At 35.5% G+C, this 25,414-nt stretch overlaps 1 protein-coding gene across 1 annotated transcript in view; it reads right to left on the bottom strand.

The window, feature by feature from the left end:
* Positions 1 to 25,044, bottom strand: part of GC (GC vitamin D binding protein) — a 37,906-nt gene extending 12,862 nt beyond the window's left edge. The window contains exons 1-8 of the mRNA XM_019720975.2: positions 24,887 to 25,044; positions 10,720 to 10,789; positions 10,021 to 10,153; positions 7,644 to 7,855; positions 6,293 to 6,425; positions 5,559 to 5,653; positions 2,233 to 2,362; positions 716 to 918 (exon numbers count right to left, since the gene is read on the bottom strand). Coding sequence (XP_019576534.2) covers positions 716 to 918; positions 2,233 to 2,362; positions 5,559 to 5,653; positions 6,293 to 6,425; positions 7,644 to 7,855; positions 10,021 to 10,153; positions 10,720 to 10,789; positions 24,887 to 24,944 — 1,034 coding nt within the window. The 5' untranslated portion in view covers positions 24,945 to 25,044. The remainder of the gene's footprint in view (positions 1 to 715; positions 919 to 2,232; positions 2,363 to 5,558; positions 5,654 to 6,292; positions 6,426 to 7,643; positions 7,856 to 10,020; positions 10,154 to 10,719; positions 10,790 to 24,886) is intronic.
* Between the last annotated feature and the right edge of the window lie 370 nt (positions 25,045 to 25,414).

Raw genomic sequence — 25,414 nt, 5'->3', positions numbered from 1 at the left:
TTTTAACATGCATGGGTATATTTGTGTATATGTGTCATGGTTTGAAATTTGACATCTATAACAAAGGCAGGGCAACTGGTTTCTACATCTTTAATTAAAAACAAAAGATTTAGCTAAAACTGAATCCAAATCAACATGTTTAGGATTAAAAATAATTTCCTCATTGAAATCCAAATGATTAATAGTTGTTTTGAGGTTATTGTGACTAGTTAAAACTGAATTAAAGCTCTGTATATACCATATATACATTTATATACTATATTATCTGGAGTTAATTGTATTATTGTTACACCAAAGACAGTTCCATATGCATTTGAAGTAGACACATTCAGTAGGTACTTTAAATGGCTTTTCTGTGCAAATAGATTTGTGTAAATTCTTCAATTGTCTTATCCCATTGTTCTCTATGCATTTATAAAAACAATGAGTATTTATTCAAATATAGAGTTTCAATACAGTCTAAATTCTGCTCTATGATATTGATAAATTATATTCTGACCTGTTAATTCAACCTACTTGTGAAATATTTTTATGCCATAGGTATGCATATACTACTCATAGTGTATGCAACCAATGGTTTATTTATCTTAATTCTTTTCTTAGTTGGTTGAAACCAGATAAAGGTTTAGCATCTCTTCCCCATCTAATTTCTTTGTTGTTTAATGCTAGTGAATATCAATATTGTCAAGAAAAAAAATTGATCAGTTCTACTTACTTATCCATGGCTTCCGTGTTTTCTTTACCACACACATTTTTACTTGTGGGTAGCTCAACTTCTGGCAGCTCAAGTGGTTGAGAAGCTGGTGTGACATAAGCGCACATAAAAATGTCCATGGGTGTTTTCTCCTGACAACAGTCTTTGAACTTAGTATTCTTTGTGGATAAGTTGTCACAGATTTTTACTGTGTGTTCAGGCAGCTACAAAAGTAATTGTGATTTTGTGCATTGTTAGTTTTTTGGTAGGTCCAATTAAAAGTAAGGAAGGTTCCTTTAAAGAGGTAATTCAGTTAAAATGAGGCCTTTAGGGTGGCCCTAATCCAATATGACTGATAATCTTATTAAGAAAAAAATTTGGACCTGAACAGTTACAGAGGGAAGACCATGTGAAGACACAGAGAAGATGACCATCTACAAGCCAAGGAGAGAGGCTTCAGAAGAAATCAATACTGCTGGCACCTTGATCCTGGACTTCTAGCTTCCAGAACTGTGAGAAAATAAATTTCTGTTGTTTAATCCAAAAAAAAAAAAAAAAAGAAGTAAGGAAGGTTTACATAGGCTTACCAGCCCTGGCGAGGTATATATAAAAGTCAGTGTGAATGTTCTTAGGAAGCAAATTGGTAGAATATTTTTGGAGAGAAATTTGATAATATGTATGAAAAGCCCTAAAACGTACAATTTGACATTCAAGAATTTATCTTCAGAAAATAATTATGGTAAAGGGAAGATTTAGTTATAAGGCTATTAAGAACAACATGGTTTATAATACAAAAACCAAAACAACCTAAACCCAATAATAGAGGACTAGTTAAATAAAATATGGCAGATAGATGCAGTACATGCAATAGATATATACAGTAGAGTCCTACTAGCCATTATAACTCAGGTTGTAGAAAAACACCTATTAATGCAGACATACATTCTTAATGGAAAAAAGACCAGGCATCATCATATATCTAGTCCTAAAGAGGTCCACAGACTTGGAGAGTGACAGATGTTGGAAAAAATTGGGATGAACATCAAATTATAACAGGTAGAATAAAAACAATAGTAGCTTCTAATAGTATAATGGTTGCAGTCTTGTCTAATATAACTTTACTAGCTGATGATGAACATTATATGCATCTGTACTAATACTATTGAGCACATGTAATATGGCTAGTGTGACTGAAGAACCGAAGTTTAAATTTTATTTCAGTTTCATTATAATTAACTTAAATAACCATACACAGCTACTGGATACTGTATTGGGCTCTGCAGGTGGACTGAGTCCTTGGGAATCAGATAATCTTGTCCTTGTGTGTGAGCTTTGCCACTTACTAGTTGTGTGACTTAAAAATGATTGACCCTTGCTAATCTGTTTCTTCATCTGTAAAGTGGAGTTCACAAGATAGTTATAGTTCATAGGATACATGTGAGGATCATTGAAATGATGCATTTAAAAAGCAGCTTAGGAGAGTGCCTGCCACGTAGTGCATGGCACTTGATGATGGTGATGGTGATGAATTCTCTTACCTCCTTGGCCATGCAGTCCTCAGAGGTCGACTCACAGCACTTGGAGAGGATTCTAGTAACATCTTCAGCTAGTGGCAAAACATCCTCCAGATTAGCAGTCGGTGCTTTTTGGGATAATTTTATGAGATGGCTAAACAGTTAAAAAAGACTTTGTTAGCTTACCCAGATTCTTAGTTTTCTCGGTTTCATTATGAGCACACAGTCTGGAAGAATGATATCATAGTTTCTAGCAGCTCCACGGAGCACATCTGCTATGTGATGGATCCTGTGTGCGGAATCTGCTACTCAGAACTTAATCATCCCCAATGAATCTTTTCAAATTTTCTGTATTCATATACAGCTTCTCTCCTGGCCAGATCTACATAGTTGAAGCATACTTTTAAAATGTTAGATCTAAAATGGTACTAAAGAAAGTACTAATGTCTCTCTAATCATAAGGCCAGTGTTGTTTTGGGGGCTTGTCACAGTCATCATATGTGTTGTTATAAGTTCACTTAGAAACTACAGTACAAATAAGATAAAAGAAGTAATGGAGATGTACAACCCTAAACCACTGAGTTAATAGATGTTGATGTTTTGGTGTGAAACCCTTAGTATTTTATAAGGTTTACAATGTATTAAGTATTTTATAAGGGATTGTGCTGTAATAAACTATTGACATGTTTACCTTTCACTTACCATAACAGGAATCATTTCTATATTATTAAATATTCTTTATTGTGGTTAAAAACATAACATATTTTATCATCTTAACCATTTTTATGCGTACAGTTCAATAATGTTAAGTAAATTCATGTCGTTGTAACACATCAATAGAACTTTTTTGTCCTATAAAACTGAAACCCTATACCCATAAAACACTGATTTGCAACCCCACCCACATTGCAACCACATTTTTATTTTCTGTTTTAATGATTTTTACTACTTTGGATACCCCATATGACTGGAATCATACAGTATTTGTCCTTTTGTGACTGTATTTTCCTTCACATAAGGTCCTCAGGTTTATTCATGTTCTGGTATGTGATGGGATTTTCTTCTTCTTTAAGGCTGCATAATATGCTTTTTTAAATCCTTTTCAGGAGTTTATTTTTTAATTCAATTTATGGGGATAACATTGGTTAATAAATCATATAGGTTGCAAGTGTACAATTCTGTATCACATCATCTATATGTCGCATTGTGTGTTCACCACCCAGTGTCAGTTCTCCTTCCATCATGGTATATTTGACCCACTTTACCCTTTTCTACCACCACCCTTTCCCCTTACCCTCTGGTAACGACTAAACTGCTGTCTGTGTTTCAGTTTTTGTTTGTCTGTTTGTCTTGTTTTCAGTTTTATATGCCACATGAGTAAAATCATATGGTTTTCAACTTTTTCTGTCTGATTTATTTCACTAAGCATGATGCAAATGGCAGCATTTCATCTTTTCTTATGGCTGAGTATTTTTGCTTTTGTTGCCTATGCTTTGGTGTTAATTCCAAGAAATCATTGCCAAATCCAATGCCTGGAAACTTTTCCCTTATGTTTTCTTCTGGAAGTTTTATAGCTTTAGGTCTAATGTTTAGGTCTTTAATCTATTTACATAATATATTTTAAGTTAATTGTAATACATGGTGTAAAGTAAGGATTCAACTTTATTCTTTCACAAGTTGATATCAATTTTTGGAGCACCATTTGTTGAAGAGACTGTCCTTTTTCCATTGTGTATTCTCATCATCCTTGTCAAAAATCATTTGACCAAATACATAAGGGTTTATTTCTGAGCTCTCTGTTCTGTTCCCTTGGTCTGTATATCTTTTTATGACAGTATCACAGCATCTTTATTATTGTTACTTTGTAGTATGTTTTGAAATTAGAAAGTATGAGGTCTCTAAATTTGGTCTTCTTTTTCAAGATTGTTTTGGCAATATGGAGTCCCTTGATATTCCATATGAATTTAGGATGCTTTTTTTCTATTTCCGCAAAAACATGCCATTGGAATATTGATAGGAATTGCATTGAATCTGTAGATTGCTTTGGATAGTATAGACCTTCAACAATACTAATTCTTCCAACCCATGAGCATGGAATCTTTTCCTCTTTATTTTGTATCTTCAATTTCTTTTGTCAATGTTTTATAGTTTTCATTAAATGTTCCTTTACAATATAATTATAACAAACTATGGCATTCTTTCATATGATATACCATAATTGATTTAAGTATGCTGTATTCTAGGGACACTTAGGAAGTCTCTAATTTTTTCATATTTTAAAAAAAAGCAGCAATATTTGTAGCTAAATCTTTCTTCACACTCAGTGCTATATTTCCTCGGGGTAAATTCCTGGACACTATTGCAAGTATTATCTATCTATCTATCTATCTATCTATCTATCTATCTATCTATCTATCTAGATATATCTCTATATATCTATATCTATATCTATATCTATATCTATATCTATATATATATATGTATATGTAGTGGTTTTATATTATAAATTCCTATGCTTTACTTGACAACTACACTATTTTAATGCAAAAGTAAAACTAAAGTGAAGGTCTAGTGAAAATGCCACTTTGTCTTAGAACTACTCAGATGGAAGATTATTTTTTAAAGGACTATTGAAAGTAGTTTCTATTCCCATTAGGGAAGCTTAGGATCTGGTGCCAAAATGAAAAAGACTTTTTATTCCCATCAAAGGAAAAAAGTTTGTGGAGTAGAAGGAGTTAAAGGACCATAAATAGTGAAAAGATAAAGCTGGCAATCTAGATGTCTGAATAGATTTGAGAGAAGTATTAACATAGAAACTGTCAGAATTAAAATATGGCATTAAGAGTAGCCATACAAAAATCAAAGAGAAGGTTACAAATAGAGTAGCTAAGTAATTAGTATAAATTCACAAAACTTAAGAGAGTATATATTATATAGCACAAAGCTTCATATAACAAATGAGAATCCAGAAAGTCTCATCTCAAAAAAAAAGAATGGGCAAAGAAAACAATAGGTGATAAACAAAAAACAATTTGCTCTTGTATTTGTGATATACTCATATGCTAATACGAATGTTGAAGAAATAATTTCTAGTCGCCTACCAGTTTTCTGCATGAATATATAGAACAGGTTGATTTAAAAACAAACTCATGTTTTGCAACATAACATCCCTTATTCATATTCTGTGTAGAGAAAACAAAGAAGAACTGGGTCATATATTTGGAAATCATTGAAGCATAAGACTACAATTAATATCTTCTATTACAAACATTTTCTTAACGAATCCTAATATTATGAATAGATAGTACAGAATCAAACAGCTAACCATACTAATGGTACTTAATCTTTACCTGAGCCTTGATTTCTCCTTTCCATAAGCCGCATATTGTGAACAGATTCTATTTGACATAGTGGTGAGAAGTGATAAATGTTTAATCTGGAGTCTCTAGGAAATAAGTTAAAGAATCTCATTAGATGGTTAAGGTCCATTGAAAGCAGTGTGCAGGAATCGCAAAATGACCCTATTAATATGATTTTTAAAATATTTTATATAAAAAATATTTTTCAATTAACATTGACAATAATATTATATTAGTTTCACGTGCAAAAAACTACACAGTGATTAGACATTTATATATCTCACAAAGTGATCACCCCAATAAGCCTGTCACCCATATGACACTGTACATAGTTATTACAATATTATTGACTGAATGTATTCCCTCTGCTGGTAGGTGTTGGATTTATCGAGGGAATCACTCATAAATTATATAAATGTCTAACCTTTAGTCTGTACACCTGAAACTAATATAATATTGAATGTCAATTACTATTGAAAAAAATAGTCACAGGAATGTAAAATATCATGACTTTATTTAATGACTATAAAACTGAATCCTGACCAAAGACATTTATTGATATTTCTTTCCCAGAGGTGGCGGTATGTTTTTCCAATTAACATAATGCAAAAGAGGCATGTTAGAAACCTACTGATTCCAGAATCTGAACTTCTACCATTTTAAAATAGGAATAGCATTAATAAAAGGAAAAAAAATAATGTAACTATGTAATGAATGACACCTACCTCTTTCAAAAAGCATACGGTTGGGCTTGGTGAAGTACAACAGGACCCTACCATAGACAGGTAACTCTTCGTGTAACTGACTAAAAGCGACAGAGGAGCTTGGCCATAATTAATGGAATATTCATACATAAATCTGTGGGGAAGAAAAATAGTAGAATTTGTCAAAACATTTCTAGGAAACAAAATCTTTTTCATAAGCATTTTGATAGAGAAAGGATGCATGTTAAGTTAGTTTCTAGTTTTGGTATGTAAAAATCACTATGGATTTACAGAAAAGCTTATAATACCAGTCACTTTTAATCAATATTTTTGTTAAATAAAAATAGGTTCTTTCCTAAATTTCCATGTGAATTGCTTGAGAGGAAGGCCATTTTTACCTTTATTAGCTTAGTGTCTCAGGTGCATGCCCATGGTAGCTGTTTATTAATATTGATTGATCTAATTAAAATAATGTAATTAATGGATTTACCTTTCATTATCTACCTTAGTTTACTGTTCTAAACAACTGCTATGTGTAGGTTTATTTATTGAAATCATTTAATTTTGTAGGAGCATAAGCCCCTATGGGTCTAAAAGAGGCTCTGAAATCTTGGGCAAAATCCTCTCTGAAAATTTGCAGGAATGGGCAAACCAACGAATTTTTGTAAAATTGTGACTTTGATTTCATACTTTTAAAGACAGTTTGAATGACATTTTATATATATATATACACACACAGACATACATACAAACACAAATATATATATTTATGTATATATATATGTTTCCATTATCAATGAATCCCCCCCCCATTTTTATGATTTCTAAGACTAATATAAAGAAGCAATGAATAATGTGGCTTCTGATAAATGTTACACAATGAGAAAGTCAAAGTAATATGTTTACTTATATTGTACATGTGTCAACTTCACAACTATTTCTGGGGATGTACTGTAGGAATAAGGAAAAAAAAAACTTTATTTCTTATGCTTTCCTGGAAATTAAGTATTAAAAATGTACACAGCAATAAAATTCTATCAGGTGGAGTATGGAATGATCCCTAGCTTACGGGGAGCTGCCAAATATTTGGAAATATGTCATGAGCACAGGGAATCCAAGTGATTCTGCTTTAGTAAATAGATAGGGCAAGTTGGGTGGGAGTTTGGGAAAGTTGATTTCATCTCTGTCTCAGAAAGCCATTTACAATAATCAGGAATGACAGAGATGGGCTGTCTTGAGTGAAAGCCAAGTTATTTTTATTGAAAGTTGTCAAGATTGCTGTAGAAGAGGTGTCTGTATAGAATAGGTGGTTATTAGATACATTTCTGATATTTCAGGCCCTAAAGTTCTACTTCTCATGAAAGCAGCTTACTGGTCAGCAAATCCCTTGGGATCTTTCCTGAATGCCTCACAGATTTCATCATTAGTTGGCTCTAGGTAGGTTGGAAATTCTTGTGGCTGGTGCTTCAGGGCAGCCATACAGAGTTTCTTTTCAAGGCCCTCTTTGGTGCAGCACTCCGAGGTTCCTGGGTGCTCAGGGAATGGAGAGTCACTTTCACAGGACCTAGCAGACAATGCTGAGGTCTAGAATGAGAGAAGAAAAGCAAGTAAACTCAATATGTATACAATTTCCAGGTTTGTAGTTCTCCATTCAGTGTAACATCTTTAGTCTTAAATTTTAAAGTTCTCATTAGTAACAACTGTCTATACCAAGGTTCATGAGATGATTTGTCAACATGGCAAGTTGTATAATCATAGTTATAGGAAAGTACAAGGTCTTATATTAATAAATGACTTTCCTCAGAGTAGGATGAAAATAGAACCTTCATTAATAAGTGGACTGTGTTTGATTGTAGCCATTACAAGCATTATCCTCTAGCCCAGGGCCTCTCCATGGGGATAGTAATGTCCCTGAGGATAAAGGAGGTCATTTCAAAAAGCTTGGATATAATCCCCTACCTGCTTTCTGCTGCAAATACCTCATAGAGACTGAGGATCTACCTCTGCCCTCCCCCTTTCCCTTTTTATAGGAGCTGACTCTTAACTCTTGCCTGCTTTAGTCTTTTACATTGGTTTGCATTCTTTTATTGAGTGGTCCTTGAGTCTGCTTTTGCATCAGAATCTCTCATAGTGTGGATAAAAATAGAAATGTGTGGGCTGCACTGTGCAGAAAATCTGATTCAATAGGTTGGAGATGAAGCCTGACAATCTGTTTTTCCCCCAAACCCCAAGCTTATTCTAATGTTTACCCTGGGTTGAAAACCACTGGTAGAACTTAATCTACTGCCTCAACACTAATACACTGATACACGTGAGCAGTCTAAGCCTATGGTAAGTGTACCACCAACATAACAGTAGCAACAAAATGTTCTTTTCAGAAAGAATTTAGAATAAAAGTGTAAACCAGAAATAGTCATCATGGAAAAAATTGTTTTGGGATTTACATGGGAAAAAGTAGTTTCACATCTTTAGACTTATTTTACATGTTAGTTGTTACCTTTTTAAGGACAAACTTCTAAAGGTCTTTTCTAGCAATGAAGAAAAACAACATAATGAATTAGTTATATAAACTAAAAGTAAACATCTTCTTGTCTCCCACATCTACCTTCATCAGATTCTCAGAACTTAGGAATTCTTAGGAACTCTCTTTTTTACTGTTATCTCTCTTTTCAGTGAATGTCCTTTTCCTTTTCTTTTTTTTTTCTTTCCATTTCTTTCCCTGGCAACTTTCCTGTTTTACCTTTTTTATTACCTCCTTTCAAATAAAAATGACGTTTAAAAAGAAAAAAGTATCAGCACATTAGAAAAATGCTTTGATCTAGCAGGAGAAGGAAGAAGGTGGTGTGCAAAAAAAGTGAGTCCCAACTGTGTTCTCTTATGATCTGTCCCTACAATCCTACAGCTTATTTCAGATCAATGGATTAGTTAGTAAATACATGAAATAAAATTAAAATGTGTTCTGTTATTTTCATCACGGTTGGTAGTTTGATGTCTGTTTATTTTAAGGTGGTTCAGAAGGTCAGGTTTAAAATGACAGTTGTTTATGAGCTTGGTAATGGGAGAAAATGATTATAAAATTATTAGAAAGTAGGTAAGGATCAGATAAGGCAATTAATTAGTAAGAATAATCATTGTATAGAATATATTCTGATCAGATCTTTGGAACACTGTTTCTGCAGGGAGTCATTTGACTACAGACGTTTTTATCAAGATGCATCTAAATGTCATTTTCATCAGGTGATGACTACATTAATAAGTTGCTTGAAACACCTGTGTTTTTGCTTTTTTTCAGCTATATTTCAGTCTATGTTTTGAACCCTGTCATTGTAGCATTTTAATTTCTGAATATATACTTCAGGGGAGAAAACACAGAACCTAGTAGTACATATATAGGAAAACCTTTGTACTTCAAAGTAATTTGAAGCTAACACTATATTGTTCTGGGGCACTCAGTACCAGGCTTGGCATGATAAAGGTATGGGTAGGCTTTTAAGATACACAAAATACATTAGAATTATTTCAAGAGGTTTATGAGTCTATACATGCCTTTGTTTTTTTTCATTTGAACCTTGTAGGACTAATGGGCAAAATTGATTTGTTACACTGGAATAAATATGGGCTCTAGGGATAACAGGCTTCATAATTCCCCCAAAGTTGGAGTAGATGGAGTTGCTGACTAGGAGTTCCCCAAGACATGGCATAAAGGGCTGTCTGAACTTCCTCCCATGGGCCAGGCCAAGTAACCCTACCCTGTCGTCATAGCAGTCAGGGTCAGCCCCGTCAGCACAGCAGGCTTCTGTCAAGGAGACAACTTCCTTCACAAGATGACTGATCTGTTCAAATGTGCCACTCGGAAATTTTCTGCTGTATAGGACCATTGATCTGAGGGGAAATATAAAGTCAATATATTAATTAGAATTAAATTAAGTTTTTTTCACATGTGCACAGGTGAAAATATAAAATGAGTTCAGTTTTTTAAAGGATCACTGCCCACATTTTCTCGACTCCTGAAAAGAATATAAGGCTGCCTTTAAAACCAATTTTTGTCCTAAGTAGATTTACCTTGTAAAGCAGAAGTTGGACTTGAGGGTTCCATTGAACTAGCCTCACGTTCTTTCCTCTCTTAAGCCTCCCCAAATGAACCTGTTCTGTACCTTGTTGCCTTTGTTTGCCAGTCCTAGCATGTACTATTTGCATTTTAATTTACCTTAGAAAACTATGCTTACTTATTCTCTTTCAACTCATTCCTAAACGTACTGGTAACAAATTCTTAGACCATAGTAACAACAGTTCAACTGGAATCTTTGGATGTCCTCCATTTGCCTGGGCTCTATCCCTTAATCTTAGCAGAGATCAGTTCAGCTCTTCATGCTGAACTAAAGTTACCTCACACACATTTTCATTCAAGGTCAAGTAGCCAAGAGAGTGGGTGAATACCTCATACTTACAAAGATGTGAAGTCATCTTTTCCCAGACTGGTGAGTTCCTTGCAAACTTTATCCTTCTCATAATCTCGTCCTGGGAACCAAAAAATAGAAAATTTTGTATTTATTCCCTTTTAATGAATGTGACATTAAATACATATGTATAAAGGAATCCTTCACATGACTTTTCTGTAGTGAAAGTAGCATTTTCTCAATAGCTATATACCATTGCATTTTGGGGTGCCTTTCTAGCTGTTTTATCAAAATGGATCAGAATTTTACAGCATACTACAAATTTTAATGGACAATAGGAAAAAAGAGTGAACTAACACTGAAAGTAGATCAGTCAAATGTCAGAACCTATTGATATGGTGATTATTTTCCTGGGTTCCATCTTATTATAATGCTAAAATGGGACATTTTGTCCCTCCCTTCTTTATCTCAGTTTTAACTAAGGCCTTGAAACAAACAAGAACAAACGAAAAATGTAGAGTCTGTCTACATTCCAAAGTAAAGAGTTAGCCTCATTCTGTGGGACCTTAAAGGAGGTGTGTGAGAGTGAGCGTTGTGTCATGCTTGCTCCATTACCCACCTCCAGACTCTATAAGTAAAAGCTAGGAATTCAGCTGAGGGAAAAGATGAAAATTAGGCAAAATATTTTTTTGAGAAAGTTGGCAGTGTGGTGGGTTTGGAGGAATGGTGGGGAGTGCTTCCACTCACTTGAAACATAGTGGGAGGGACTTCAAGGAAAACACTCAGATCTTGGTAGTTTTCCCTTAGAGTTTGGGGTACAATGGAAGGTGTCTGATTCAGACTGGAGAAATCTAAAGAGTGAGGGGACTGATTCAGTGGCTTAAGGAAACACAAGAGAAGGCTATGAGTGGGAATTAGTGCTGTGGCTTATGGACCTGATATAGATAACGCAGGAGAACAAGCTGGCCTGGAGTTGTCTAAAATGTTCCTGCTCTCCTTCTCCCCTTTCATTCTTCCTCCCCTCTCTCCTTCCCCCCTCCCCTCCCTCCGCCTCTCCTCCTCCCCTCAAAATAAGGCTATCTAAAGCACAGCAGGGCTGCCAACAGTGGGACACCTCCATTGCAGGGGCAGACAATTTGAAAATCAGAGGGCCAAAGGAAAGTTTTAAGGTGCCAGCTGGATGTGAGAGATCCCCAGGGACAATGGGAAAGGGATCTCCAAAGAAGCCACAAACAGAAAATGTCAACATGGAACATCTCCCATAGCCATGAATCGGGTTTTCCTGCTATTTACTTCTCCTGCTAGCTTCTTCCTTCCCTGTGTTTGAGGAGCCAAAAGCAGCCTAGAGTGTGAGGAAGGAGAAGAGGAGAGGAAGCAGAGAAAAAGAGAGGAAAATGTATATGTCTCCATTTCCCACTATAGGCAACTGGACTGAAACAGGCCTGATCTGGGGGCATAGTTTCAACTTTAAGCAAATTTACAAACTGTTGACTATTTAAGACAAGCAGATAGTCCCACATCTATGATGAGGTAGTTATTTAGTGCTTCAGAAGGATCAGAGGACTTTTTATTTGAGAGTGAGCAGAAAAATCACAGAATCTACTGGTCAGTCCATTCACGTGACTGGGAAGAGCTAGTTTGCACAGGAGGAGATGAGTTTTCTATTGTTCGTGAAACCCACTTGTTCAACACACCTATTCCACACATAACAGGGTGGATACATGGAAAGTAGTCAATATTTTTCTTCCTTGATACGTATTTTATGCAAATAAGTCTTGGAAAATTTCTCATACTTTATATCCTTTGGAAAGAAAAAAAGTAAGAAGTATATAAATGGCTCTGTTTTTGTTCTGAGATAAGTGATTTTAACTTTTAGTAACTTATCTTCCTGGCATCAAATATTTGAAAATCCATCTCAGGAGATGGCAGTTGCTGTCATGCCTTTTTACCCCCAACTGTTAGGGAGGTCATCACCTCCTTAACAGTTACAATTCTGTGGAAGAGTGACAGTGCATAAGCCAGGACAGGAATTTTTGTTTTATGGTTCGGAGTGCAGGATAGGGTGGTGGTGGTTGGATATAGGCTAAAGAGGTGTTTCTTCTTCTTTAAAAATAAATCTGTTTAGGATTTGTTAGATTTAATGGTGAAAATGCCCGATACTGGTGAAAATTGCCTGTAGAGGATGCTGTTGCTCTCTGTATCTTTTAGGTGGAAAGCTCAAAGTGTGTTACTGAGATGAGAAGAGTCAGAATTGAGGAACAAAGACATTCTTAAGCAATACTTTGTAGTAAGGGACCAACTCAAATACCATCAAAATCACAGAAAAAACCCCACATGTTTCAATCTCACATTATCTTGGAAACTAGAACAAATACAGTAGGATTGGTAAAGCTAATAGTCAATGGAGTACAAAAAACCACTTGCAGCAAACCTCTGTTATATCTGAGAACCTTCACATCTAGTACACTTTCTGGAATTTATTGACTAGTTTACAAGGTTGAATATTGTCTGTTTCAAAAGGTCAAAATAAGGCAGAAAATTTCTGTTAATTATTAATGGTATTCTGTGGGATTGGTGATTAGGACATAGAGGGGAAGAATTTAAGGTAGAGCTGTCCCCTGTAACATTAGGATGTCAATAGAGTTGTTTTATGTTGTTCTTAAGGTAGAGCTAGGAAAAATGGCTGCCAATAGATTTTGGTTCAATGTGAGAACTTCACTGTCACCATGATTAAATAATATCTGAAATGATAAACAGCTTGAAGAAGTGAGTTTTTGAAGAAGTGAGTTTTTTCCAGAAGTGTTTTGTTACTGGAAATGTTCAAATGGGTTTAAATAATCATATATGTTAAAGACTCCTGATTTTAGTACAAGATTGTATCTTCTTGATCTTTAAGATCACTTACAAGGGATTATAAAATAATCTCTTTTAGAAGTAGTAAGAAATTATATGGAATCTTTTTTCCCCAAAGCTCACTGTGTTTACAAAAAATAGCTCTAATAAGAATCTTCTGTTTTTAATGCTTAGGAACTAACTTTGTTTAATAAAATCTCCCTATTAAAGTGCAAAGATTATTTTTGTTAATACTTTTGATTGTAACCATTCAATAACATTCAAAGTGAGAGCCGCACCTCTGATGATGAACGTTTTGAGAAGTATTTTGTTTCTAGCCTTCCAGGTTCAGATTTCTTACTTCACCAAAAAATTAGTTTTCGTTCAGTGTGTTGCAGGAATGTGTGAGTACGTGTGAATGTAGTAAAAATGGCCACTACAGATTATCCCTTGTTAAATAGCTTTAATTAAATCAACTACTTGTGTTTGCACAGAAGTACATTAGAATCCACAGGCATTAGTTAGAACACAAAATTATTAGAGAAAAGTGGAAAACTAGATTCACTACACAAGACTTAAAATGGTTTTGGAACCATTTTTTGCTGCAACATTCAGCCTTGGGTATGACAGAAGCCCAAAAGGGAGGCATTGAGAAAGTTCAGAATTAAAATATAAGGGTAAAACCGCTCATACAAAACCGATCTGTAGAGGAGGCTGTTGCACCATGTATCTTTCAGGTGGACCGCTTGAAATATATTTCTGATTAAAAAAAATATTTATTCATTTATCCAAAGAAAACATATATAGCTTACAAGCCTAGGCAAATATGTTAATCATTTTCTCATCTTCCAAAAAACAACAAATACTGAAGTTAATTTGCAGTGTGGTTGTTTAAAATTGATTTCTCATTCCAAGGAATACTGCTTAATATTTTTTTCATGCCAGTCGAGCTTGCTTTGACTCATATGATTAAATCCTATCTTGAATGAATTGTAAATGACATACTTTGTTAATGTGCTATGTGGTTATAAAGAGGGTGGTCTGGACTTTGACATGGCCCCTGTAAACATTGCATAATCTTAGTGACACTGGTGAAATCTTTTTCACACAGTGACATCTCAACAGTAAATGTTTACAAATTTCATTAACAGAATTTTTGCTTTTTGTAATAGCATGTCTTATTTCTATCTGCATTGTGAAACATTCTGATTAGCCATGTCTGATTCTGGACTTTTGAAAACAAATTTGATTTACTTTCAAGAAATCTTTAGTGCTCCATGTAACTCACCTCTCCTAACACAGCTGACAATATTCATTCATGCATGCAACATACATGTTTTGAAGATTTACTCTGTGTGAGGCATTGGGTTCAATGTTGAATTATGATGGAGAGCAAAATAGACACATCTCTGCCTTCATGGAACTTTCAGTCTAGTGGGCTGAGTCAATAAGATACTCACTGTCTTGGTATAAACTTTACTAAAATAAGTATTTTGAGTGCTTTAACTTTTGTTAGAATCTTTCTCTAAAACCAATTTGGTCACCTAGAGAAGCTGTTTATATACCATTGAACTGGATACATGCTTATACAGAATCCTAGGAACTGTCTTAAGTTGCTATTTCCCATTGTTTTTTGAAGAATCATGGGGTTTTAGAGCTCTGTTGGAATTTTATAGTTTTGAAATTTTATTCCTTTGGCATTTTATTTCTGACAGGATCATCTGTATCAGAAAAGGTCAGTATATTTGTTTTTGATTTTTTTTTTTAAACTTTACCTTTTAAGAATATGGTTTGCAGTGCTTATTCAAACAGTCAGGCTAGGTATTGGTGATTTCAGAGTAGTGGCTTTTACTTGAGAAATTAAACATTGCTGGACTGGTTTAGGAAGCCAACCTGATTATTGGAGCTAAACAAAATGGTTGATATATCATTAGAAACTCTGTCAATGAAAAAGTGACAATGGAATTAACATTTATTTAATTTTCAGGCTTTTAAAAAAATTCCCTCTCCATTGATATTTTTAATCATATGAAGCGTTAATATGGCTTTTCACGTCGATACTAATGTTTGCTGTCAGGTGTGCAGTTTTCTGAGTCTGAGTCACTGGAAAGAAATTCAGTTCTTTAAATTACTAAACCTAGAGAGCTACATGACATCTACAGATTAACAAACCTAGAAGAAATTAAAAAATAATCCTAAAAAATATCTTTAGGATGCCATTACTGGAACAAAGAGAGCTTCATTTCAAATCTTGAAAATTCAAAAACAGTAATAGATATAAGGTCAATGGGTCAGTTGCCCAGAAACTACAGTTGCAATATAGGTGGCCTGATGGTCACTCAAACTACTGCCCTTGGGTTCACCATGGGTGGCAGCCTATGTAGATGCTACACTCACCAAAGTCCCACAAGAGGCATTCTTCACCATGCAGCTCTTTCTACCTCCCCTTCCCTTCATAGGTTGGGCATCTTGACATCTACAAATGCTTTTGCAGGGGTGAAAACGGGTGCAAGTTTCCCTCTCCCACCTTTGGGATGGGTGAGGGTGATGTTCCCCGCATCCCAACTTGGAAACAATGCATCGCAGGGTTTAGATTTTAAAGCAATATAAGAAAAAAATAGTATCGTGATAATGGTTCATATTTGAGTGTGAACAATTTGGCAGGTACTGTTCCAAATATTTTTACATACTATATCACAAAAATCTTGAGATTTGTAGTTATTACAGTTCACCTCCTACATTTACTACATATTTTTGTGTCATTTTAAAAACTTCATCTTTATGTATAAATTGTTTCTAGGGAAAATTGTGTTAACATCCAAATAATCAATCAACTTTTTGAGCTTATTTTATCTGTGAGTTTGAGAATTATTCTATTGAAATTTAGTTATTAGGTTGGTGCAAAAGTAATTGCGGTTTTTGCAATGATTTTTAACCTTTTAAACTACAATTACTTTTGCACCAACCTAATATTATTCTTTTCATGGTATTGAAAGATTCTTTATTATTCCTGACCTTCTGAAGTCTTCATTTATTACTACCAGTCCTGGCAAAGTTCATTCTTCCTTTTCATATTCCCTTTTTAAAGACAAGCTTGCAAGTTTGTTAAACCTTGCAAATAGAACGGTAAGCAGTTTGGCTGAAAGTCTCAGTTCAGTGTTTTGGTCTCTGTAGAGACAGGGATATGTAATAACTCACTAGGTATTTGCTAACAGATCTTAGAGAGGAGTGCAATACTAATCATGTTTCCTTTAAGCAGAATTGTCTTATTTTCTGTGAAAGTTCTTTCAATGCAAAGATCATATTGTTAGGTCCCGAGTGCCTGGCACAATTCTGGACAGATATGAGTACTCAAAAAGCCAACTCATTAAGCATTTCTTATGAAATCTGAAGAAAGTATTATTCAATAAGGAATGGCAAAATCATATTTCCATATTGTATACTTTTGAGATGATAAAAACAGGAAGAGGTGATGATTCTGCTTCATTAGCTAACCATGTACTCTATCTCTTAAAACAATTCAGAAAATATTGGACACATGATTTTTTTTCACTGTTTCCTATCAATCCACACATCTCAATAGCTCTTAAAACTACATAATTTCCATATATACACTTAATCCAATGACAAGACTATAATGTTCATTTTTATCACTATCTGTCTCTATCATCATACATGGTTTTTGTCAATCAGATCTCTTGAGCCCATTAAATGCCTTTTTAAGTCCAGAAGATTACACCATAAATGGCATTATTTTGTATATGGTAAATTCCTTTTCAAAGGTTAGTGATCTTTTTTTTTAAATTATAAAAACTATTTGTATAAACTTTTTACAAGGCTAAAACAATTCTATAGCACATAATTGTTATGCTGAAGTATTAACAATTTTTTTTTACTTAATGGAATGCAATTTTCTAATTATGAAATTCCAGCGAGAAACTGAAGACTCATTATTAGATACTATCCAAGACACCAAGGATAGCATATTCAATGCCCTTAGGATGTGGGAACTGTGTAACTTAACATTTGATCCAAGTGAAGAAAGAAAAATGCCCAGTATTGGTTTCATGGTTCTACTTGAAAAGGGCCAGTCATAATTCAGCTCCAGGTCATTGTTGCCATGTGAAAACTTGGCCCTATTGCTACATCTTCTCATGCTTTTGGAGAAACTCGAAATCTGGATTTTTACGTGAAATCCTCAGATTTTAAAATGTTGACAACAAATCAAGTTAAACTTTAAGGACACCTTGCTGACTCAAACCACAAAGGCCAGAGAAAATACCCATGGCTGTTTTATCATGATTTAGGGATGAGATCCTGGATCCAGACTGCCTGGATTTGAATCCCTGCTAATAGTGAGACCAAGGTCAAGTTCTCTATCCTGTCTGTTCCTCCTCAGCCTTCTCATTTGTAAAATGGAGACAATTGTATTTCAGAGGATTGTTGTGAAGATTAGATTAGTTAATACAATGAGGTGTGATCAAAACATACAGTGAATGTTTAAATTCAAAAAAATTTATTACATTAAAAGACACATTGCCATTAATCCCCCTCAAAATAGTTCCCCTTACTTTGAACACACTTATCCCATCGTTCTTGCCACATTCTGAAGCAGTTCTGGAAGTCCTTTGTGAGTGTCTTCAGTTGTGCTGTTGTGGCTGCCTCAATGTCCTGAATCAGTTTGACTTTAGGGAAGAGCCAGAAGTCTCATGGTGCAGATCTGGTGAATAAGGTGGATGAGACACACCATCATGTTTTTATTTGACAGAAGTTGCTGTACACCAGAAGTGATGTGTGACACGGAGTGTTGTCCTGATGGAGGATGATTTATGGCACACTTTAAAACACGCCTTCTCTCAACCATAGCTCACATCCGACTGCAGCAAACAAGTTGAAACTTGTCACACACTGTTACTAAGTTTCAACGTGCCACTTCCCATATTGAAGATCCCTGCCTTTCCGTTGGATGGCATTTGGTAACAGCATTCACTGTATTTTGTGATCACAACAGAAAACCTCCGTGTCACACATTGCTTCTCGTATGGAAATTTCGGTCAAAAAAATATTACAGTGTGTCCTCCTCCACCATATTCCCCAGATCTGGCATGCGACTTCTGGCTCTTCTCCAAAGTCAAAAGGACCATGAAAGGAAAACATTTTGAATCAATTCAGGACATGGAGGCATAACAACACAATTAAAGACACTCATGAAAGAGGACTTCCAGAACTGCTTCAGAAAGTGGCAAGAACGATGGGATAATTGTGTTCGAAGCGAGGCGGAGTATTTTGAGGGGTTCTGATGGCAACGTGTCTTTTACTGTAATAATTTTTTTATTTACGCATTCATCATACTGTTTGATCACACCTTGTATATGTAAAATGCTTAAAATAGTACCTGTTCCCTCCACGGTAAACAGCATGTACTTGTCAGTTATTATTACTAGCTAAATTGAGTCAGTTTGTGATTATTTTTATACATTTGCATGAGACAAATCTCTATTGACCATGTATACCAAGAGTAAGTTACTATGCAAAAGAAAACTCTAAAGCCATCAATACTTAAGGAAAAGAAGTCTGGAAGTAGAGATAAGTGTACAACACTAATAGTGATCATTGCCACAGGAGAAATTGAAGCAAAGCATTCTGAAATTTTAGAATGGAAGAAGGCTTTTAGACAGCTTCAAGTAAAGAACTACTATACTAATTGAGCTGGACCATGAATGATAAGTAGGATTTTAACAGGAGTAAATGAATTAGGAGAGAATTTTACTTGAAGTTGGAAAATCACAAGTCATGTCTAGAGATTAATGAGGATAAGGAAACTGGAGTATGGGACTTAAACACAGAAAGGCTTGATAGTCAAACTTTTGCTTCTTTTTTTAAGATAATAGGTTATCTATTGAAATATATTCATGTAGGGGAATGACCAACTCAAGCTGTGTTCAAATAATAGAAATCTTGGATTTAAGATAAATAGTACCTTCTCCATAAAGCTGTTATATGAAACATGTTAATCTATATAAAAATGCTTAGCACATCTCCTGCCTAACATGTGGTAAACACTCAATGAATGTTAGCAACGGTTCTTATAGTAAAATCCAGCGATAATATATAGTATCAGATTTTATATTCCCTTATGATATAGATATATGATTCCTTTAGTCCTCTCACATGATAGGCTAAATTATTTCTGGTCAGAGGAATATGGAAAAGAAGGTAAAAACAGAAAACTCCCAGGGAGCAGGGAATTTAGTTAATATGTACCGCAGTCATTTCCTGGCCAACTCTCCCAACTTTATTGGATCTGGCCAATAAAATGGTAGTCTATCAACAATGAGATGCCTTGACTCAATGTTCCTTTTCTTCAGGAAGTCCCAGCTAGTCACAGGACCCAGAAGCGTACCACATTACATTTCTACTGCTATTGTAACAAACTGCCACAAGTTTAGTGCCTTAAACAACACAGATTTTTGTACCTTACAGTTCTATTGTGTAATCTGACACAGGTCTCAGTGGGCTGAAATCAGTGTGTCAGCAGGGCTAAGTTCCTCTTGGAGGCTGTAGGGAGGATCCATTTCCTTGCCTTTTCTAGCTTCTAGAGGTGGCCTACATTTGTTAGCTGTAGGCTACTTTCCTCCATCTTCTAAGCCAGCAACTTTGTGTCTCTCTGTGCCTTTTTTTTTTTTTTTTTGTCACCTCTTTTCTGCTTCTCTCTTCCACCTTAAAGATCCTTGTGATTCCATTGGTCCCACCCAGACAATCCTGATTGTTTTCCTACTTTAAGTTCAGCTGATTAGCAACCTTCTTCCGTCTGCAACTTTAATTCTCCTTTGTGATGTAACCTAACCTATCCACAGTTTGTGGGCATTAGGATGTGGACATTTTTGGAGGGCCCTCATTCTGCCTACCACACACTCATTAATATTTAAGCCTGAGGTCACACCCACCATCAGGTGATGAAACAGAGATTAGAATTGGGGTGGATTCGTATCAGACAGCTTGACCCCTAGAATCCCACCAGCCAGCTGCACATGCTCAAACCCATCATTTCATTAATCTCACAATAGTGATTCTGATTTTTTAATGTAATCAATTCATTTTTAGACTCCATCTATTACATCATGTCAAGTTTTATATTGTATTTTAATAATAATGAATTGGGCAAGGGGTGGGAGGCAGGGATTTGGTTAGGAAGACATAATAGTCAGGTAAAGGGGAACAAAGGCCTGGACTAGCACAGTGTGTGGAAATGTAAATGGAAACCTAGTAGGTTTGAGAGGTGGTGTTCACAGACTTTGAGAACCAGGCATATGCAGAAGGTAAAGGGGAGATGCAAAAGGAATACTGAGGCAGTTTCTACATTAGAACTCTATGTACAAGTCTGATCCATTTCAAGGCTGAATTTTATAGAATGTGGAAATGATTGAATATGGATAATAAGATGAAGAAAGAAGTCCAAGAAGGCTCTATAGGATTGAACATAAATAACCCAGATATGATGGTGTCAGGAAAACAGGGAAGTTAGAAGACAGAGCTAGTTTCATGGGATAGGGATGATCTGGTGTTGGCACCAGTTATGGATGATTCAGAGTAAGCAGCATGAGTTTCACTTAATTCCCCCTACACTGGTGATAGTGACAGGTATTTCCCTCTTATACTTGGTCGTACAGTAGCAAAATATTTTATCTGAGGAAACTCAAATAAAGGCAGCAATGCAAGTGATAGCATTATCTTTGTAAACCCAACTAATTAGTGTAAAATTCTGGTTCTGCCAGAATTCTACATTTTACAGTCTACATTTTAATTCATTACAATAAACAAATGAACACCTGGTGATAAGGTAAGGTGATGAATGCTAAAAAAAAAAGGCATGGTACAGGAATAGAGAAAAATGGAGTGGTAGGTGCTATTTGAGATAGGTTAGTCAAGGAAGCCTTCTCAGTACATGAAGTTGGAGCAAACACCAGAAGGAGGCGAGGAAGGGAGCTACATGGATTATCAGGGGGATCAGGGATCTAAGAGGAGGGAGGACTAGTACGAAGCCCTGAGGTACAGAGTTCATAGAGTATGGGACAGTGTAGAGGATAGTGTGGGTGCAGCAGGGTGAATGGGGGAAAATAGGAGAAAGAAAGGTTGCAGTGGGCAGAATTAATACTGGATACTGGATACTTTCATAGATAGTAGAGGAGAGAGTTATCGATTCCTTTTAAGGATTTCTTCATCTCCTTCCTATATCGATTCATCTGTGGCCTTTTAAAGAATGTGCACACTTATCCCTACGCCACACACATGATGATGGGTGCACACCAGGCATCGCACATCGCAACAATGAAATGTGATATTGTTAGTGCTGTCCAGGAAGGTTAGCATTGCTTTTGATGACGGAGTTAGCTCCTTTTCTGGCTTTGGCTCCTTTTCCTTTCCCCTCTTGGCTGAGACTCTTTTATGCTTTTACTCTGGCTTCTTTGTGAACTTGGATCGGACCATGCTTGTTCCTAGCTCAGGACTTTAACACCTGAGTTCCTCCGACTTCAAACTCACTTCTAGATCTTTACGTGGCTGTCTTCTTTTCATCATGTAGTTCTCACATTCTACATCTTCTCCTCAATAACCATATGTAGGTTTTACAGAAAGTTTATAAAGTTATTTGGAAAAATAGAGAGGATATCTACTTATCCTAAGTTATTTCTCTCTGGCATTCTGTACAGCTATGTTCCTGAATCAAACTTAGGACAGCTTTGTTTTTCAAGTGGTTACTGATGAAGGGGCGGGAAACTTGTAAAAAAGAGAAACAGTGATTCCATGGTGGTTTGGGAGATTGGGATAACCCACATTGTCTAAGGCTGTTTTGACAAGCAAGTGGAAGAAGGAACATATAGCTCATCCACCAACCCAAAGGGGGTTTTCTTTCTGTTTGATATTATTTAGTAAAAATGTATGCTGAGAATGAAGTGCTTAAAGCAAAAATGAAAATGTTCTTAGTAAATATCCTATTCTTGCCCACAGCTTGTATAAACTATAATGGTTTATTTCCTGTTAGCATTATCTCCTTGGTAATTGTATAGCTGTGTCAGCCGTCTTTGTTACTTGTGTTTTTTTTTTTGGGGGGGAGGAGGAGAAAGATACATTGAAGATTAGTGCTACTTCCATTTCAGTCCTGGGGAAAGAAGCCAAGTGGAGGCAGCTGGCAAACACCGCCTTTTTGCCTTTCAAGGGGTAGCTAAAGTGGATGTTTTCTTATGACACCGTCTAGATTTGGCACATTTGATAAGCCGTCTCTCCCCAGATGTGAACTGAATTCCCAGTGCTGCTTGATTAAAGAGGACTGGCCTAACTGGAGTTGATGTTCATGTTAAGCTACAGCAGTATCAATTTCCAAAGAATACTTTCATGGAGTCTCGGCATTTTAGGTAAAAGCCAGTATGCTTGGGGAATTCTGAGTTAAATAAGGTTTCTTTCTGGTAGGACTTCTCAGACAAAACCATTGGGACAATAAAGGCATTGATTGTGAACTAACCAACAAGGACTAATGCATGTTTTATTTCTTAAATGTGTTTGGCCATATGAACTTTTTTCCAAGACAAGTCTTGAGTGGAATGTACTTTGGAAGAGGTATTCTAAACAAATGCTGTAGATGATCAGGTAGCTCTCCAGAACTGTAACAGGCAGAGAGAGCTGCAGCCCAAACCAATCCCTCACCATCCAAAGCTCTCTCAACTCCTTTATCCATATACTTTGTAACTTCCTGCCAGAGGGCACTTGCCTAGCTTCCGAGTAAACCACTAACTTGGTATTTGGGTCATGCTCAGGCCTTATAGAATAGAGGACTGATGAGTCAGGAGCATCATTTCCAAATGTTGAATATTTGTTGTTTATAAATATCTGTCTCAGAGAATATCATCAGACCTATGGCACATGGGTAATTTGAAGTTCATTGTGAAGTTTATACTTTCAAGGCAGCTGGCTTGAGGTTTTTAGCATTCATTTCATCAAAGCCAGAGAATACAGGAGGATGTCAAAATAGAGGTTGCAGAATAATCTGCTATTTTTCAAAGGACACCGTAAGTCTTTGAGGTGAGACCAGTGTACACTTATTGAGTCAGTTGTCCAAAATGGTCACTCATGTCCCATATTATGGAGTCTGCATATAATTCCAGGACTGGACCTTCTCTCTTTTGAACATTCTGAACTAAACCTGCTTCCGTAGGATTTTTCAGGTTCATATCTGCTCCAGGGAAACCTTGGGCAAAACAGTAAGCTTGTAAGGTTTCTTGGGTCTTGGCGTATTCAGAGGTCTTGTAAGGGACACAATTTATTTTTCTTATCTATACCCCAATATATCTCAGACTTTGTAGTCTCACATAAAGATCCATAGCTTATTTAAGAATCTATGGGTGAATAAGACAAAATTTTAAATAATTTGAATGATAAAACTAAGATCAAGGAAAAGTGAAAGTAAAAAGAATAAGAAAATGTCCACAGTAAGCTTATTCATGTTGTAGTTAATACCAATAATTCCTGGTACATACATAGTACGCATACTTTATTCCAATGGTTAAATACAGTATTAATATGAATACTAATGTATGATTTAGATGAGATTATTAGCTGAAAGCACTAAATGAAAGTTAATTTTTCAAAGCAGGATGAATGCAGATTCCCTTAGAAGCATTAAAGAATCAGCCAGGAAAGTAAATTGAAACTGATTATAAATTTTGCAGCATGGGAACTTTCCACAAAGTTATATGCATAATTTCAGCTTGTATCATTTAAAAAGGTTTTAAACATTGCTAAAAGATGGAGATACCATTTGAAGAATAATATTAATAAAAAATATAGCTCAATTATCTTTTAATAGTCATGTTTCATAGCTATTTAATTATTTTATTTGGGATATTTTAAAAACCATAATGCATTTCCAAATATTACACATACAGGAAGGATTTCTTGAAGAGGATCAAAGAAATCTCAGTTGACCTCATGCATCATTGATATGGTATATTATGCTTTCAATGGCAATAAATATTTGAAGTCTGAAAAAATGTTCAGTGATGTTTCATAGCCTCCATTTGCATTATCTTTTAACAACTAAAATGTTTCTAATTTCAAACCATTCTCTCCATGTTTCAAAAAAGCAAGAAAGGCTAACTGACAAATCATATAATTTTTCCTTCTTTCATGAGATTAACTTGATTTCTTGGCTATTCCAATTGAAGGCTACATACCATATTTGAGCTCAGACATGATTCTCTCTGATTCTTCCCTTTCTCCCCAACATATACACAAATTCTCTTGTTTATCACCATTTGTATAGTTTTTTAAAAAGGTAACAGAAAATTAGACTAGTAAGAGTTCTCATACATAGTCACACCACTGGAAGTCTTACCTCTCTCTAGAGCATGCACAAATGCTACAGCCAGCAGGAGAACCAGGACCTTCTTCATTTTCCTGCCGGCAAGACCTGCAGCACTCCTGTTTCCTGCAGGTTACCCAGTAAAAAATGGCAGCCCAAAGTAATCAATTCCCTTTTACTATTTCCCAACTATGAACTAATCAATTATTAATCTCTACACAGAAGAAAGGGCAGTCATCCTTGGCCCACAGAGATAAAATAATATCAATCAAGGCAAATAAACACCCTGGGGAAAATGCAGTGACAAATCTGGGAGATTTTAATCATTAACTTTGTCAAACTGAAAAAGAGTCAGGGTATACACAGATTATTTTCCACTGCTGCTTTTTACTAACATTTATTTAATTTATTAGTGGGTACATCCTGCTTCTCCTTTATATGTCTTTTTTGGACATTCCCTACCTTTCTCATATATAAATAGAAACTTGGAGGTTTCTGTGTTTCTCTTTCCCTCCCTTCTTCCTTCTCTGTTTCAACCTACTGCAAATAAGGATTACCTTA

Source organism: Rhinolophus sinicus, linkage group LG02 (assembly GCF_036562045.2).
Source record: "Rhinolophus sinicus isolate RSC01 linkage group LG02, ASM3656204v1, whole genome shotgun sequence".
Classification (NCBI taxonomy): domain Eukaryota; kingdom Metazoa; phylum Chordata; class Mammalia; order Chiroptera; family Rhinolophidae; genus Rhinolophus; species Rhinolophus sinicus.
Note: the sequence above shows the minus strand (reverse complement) of the source record. Positions and strands in the feature narration are given on the sequence as shown.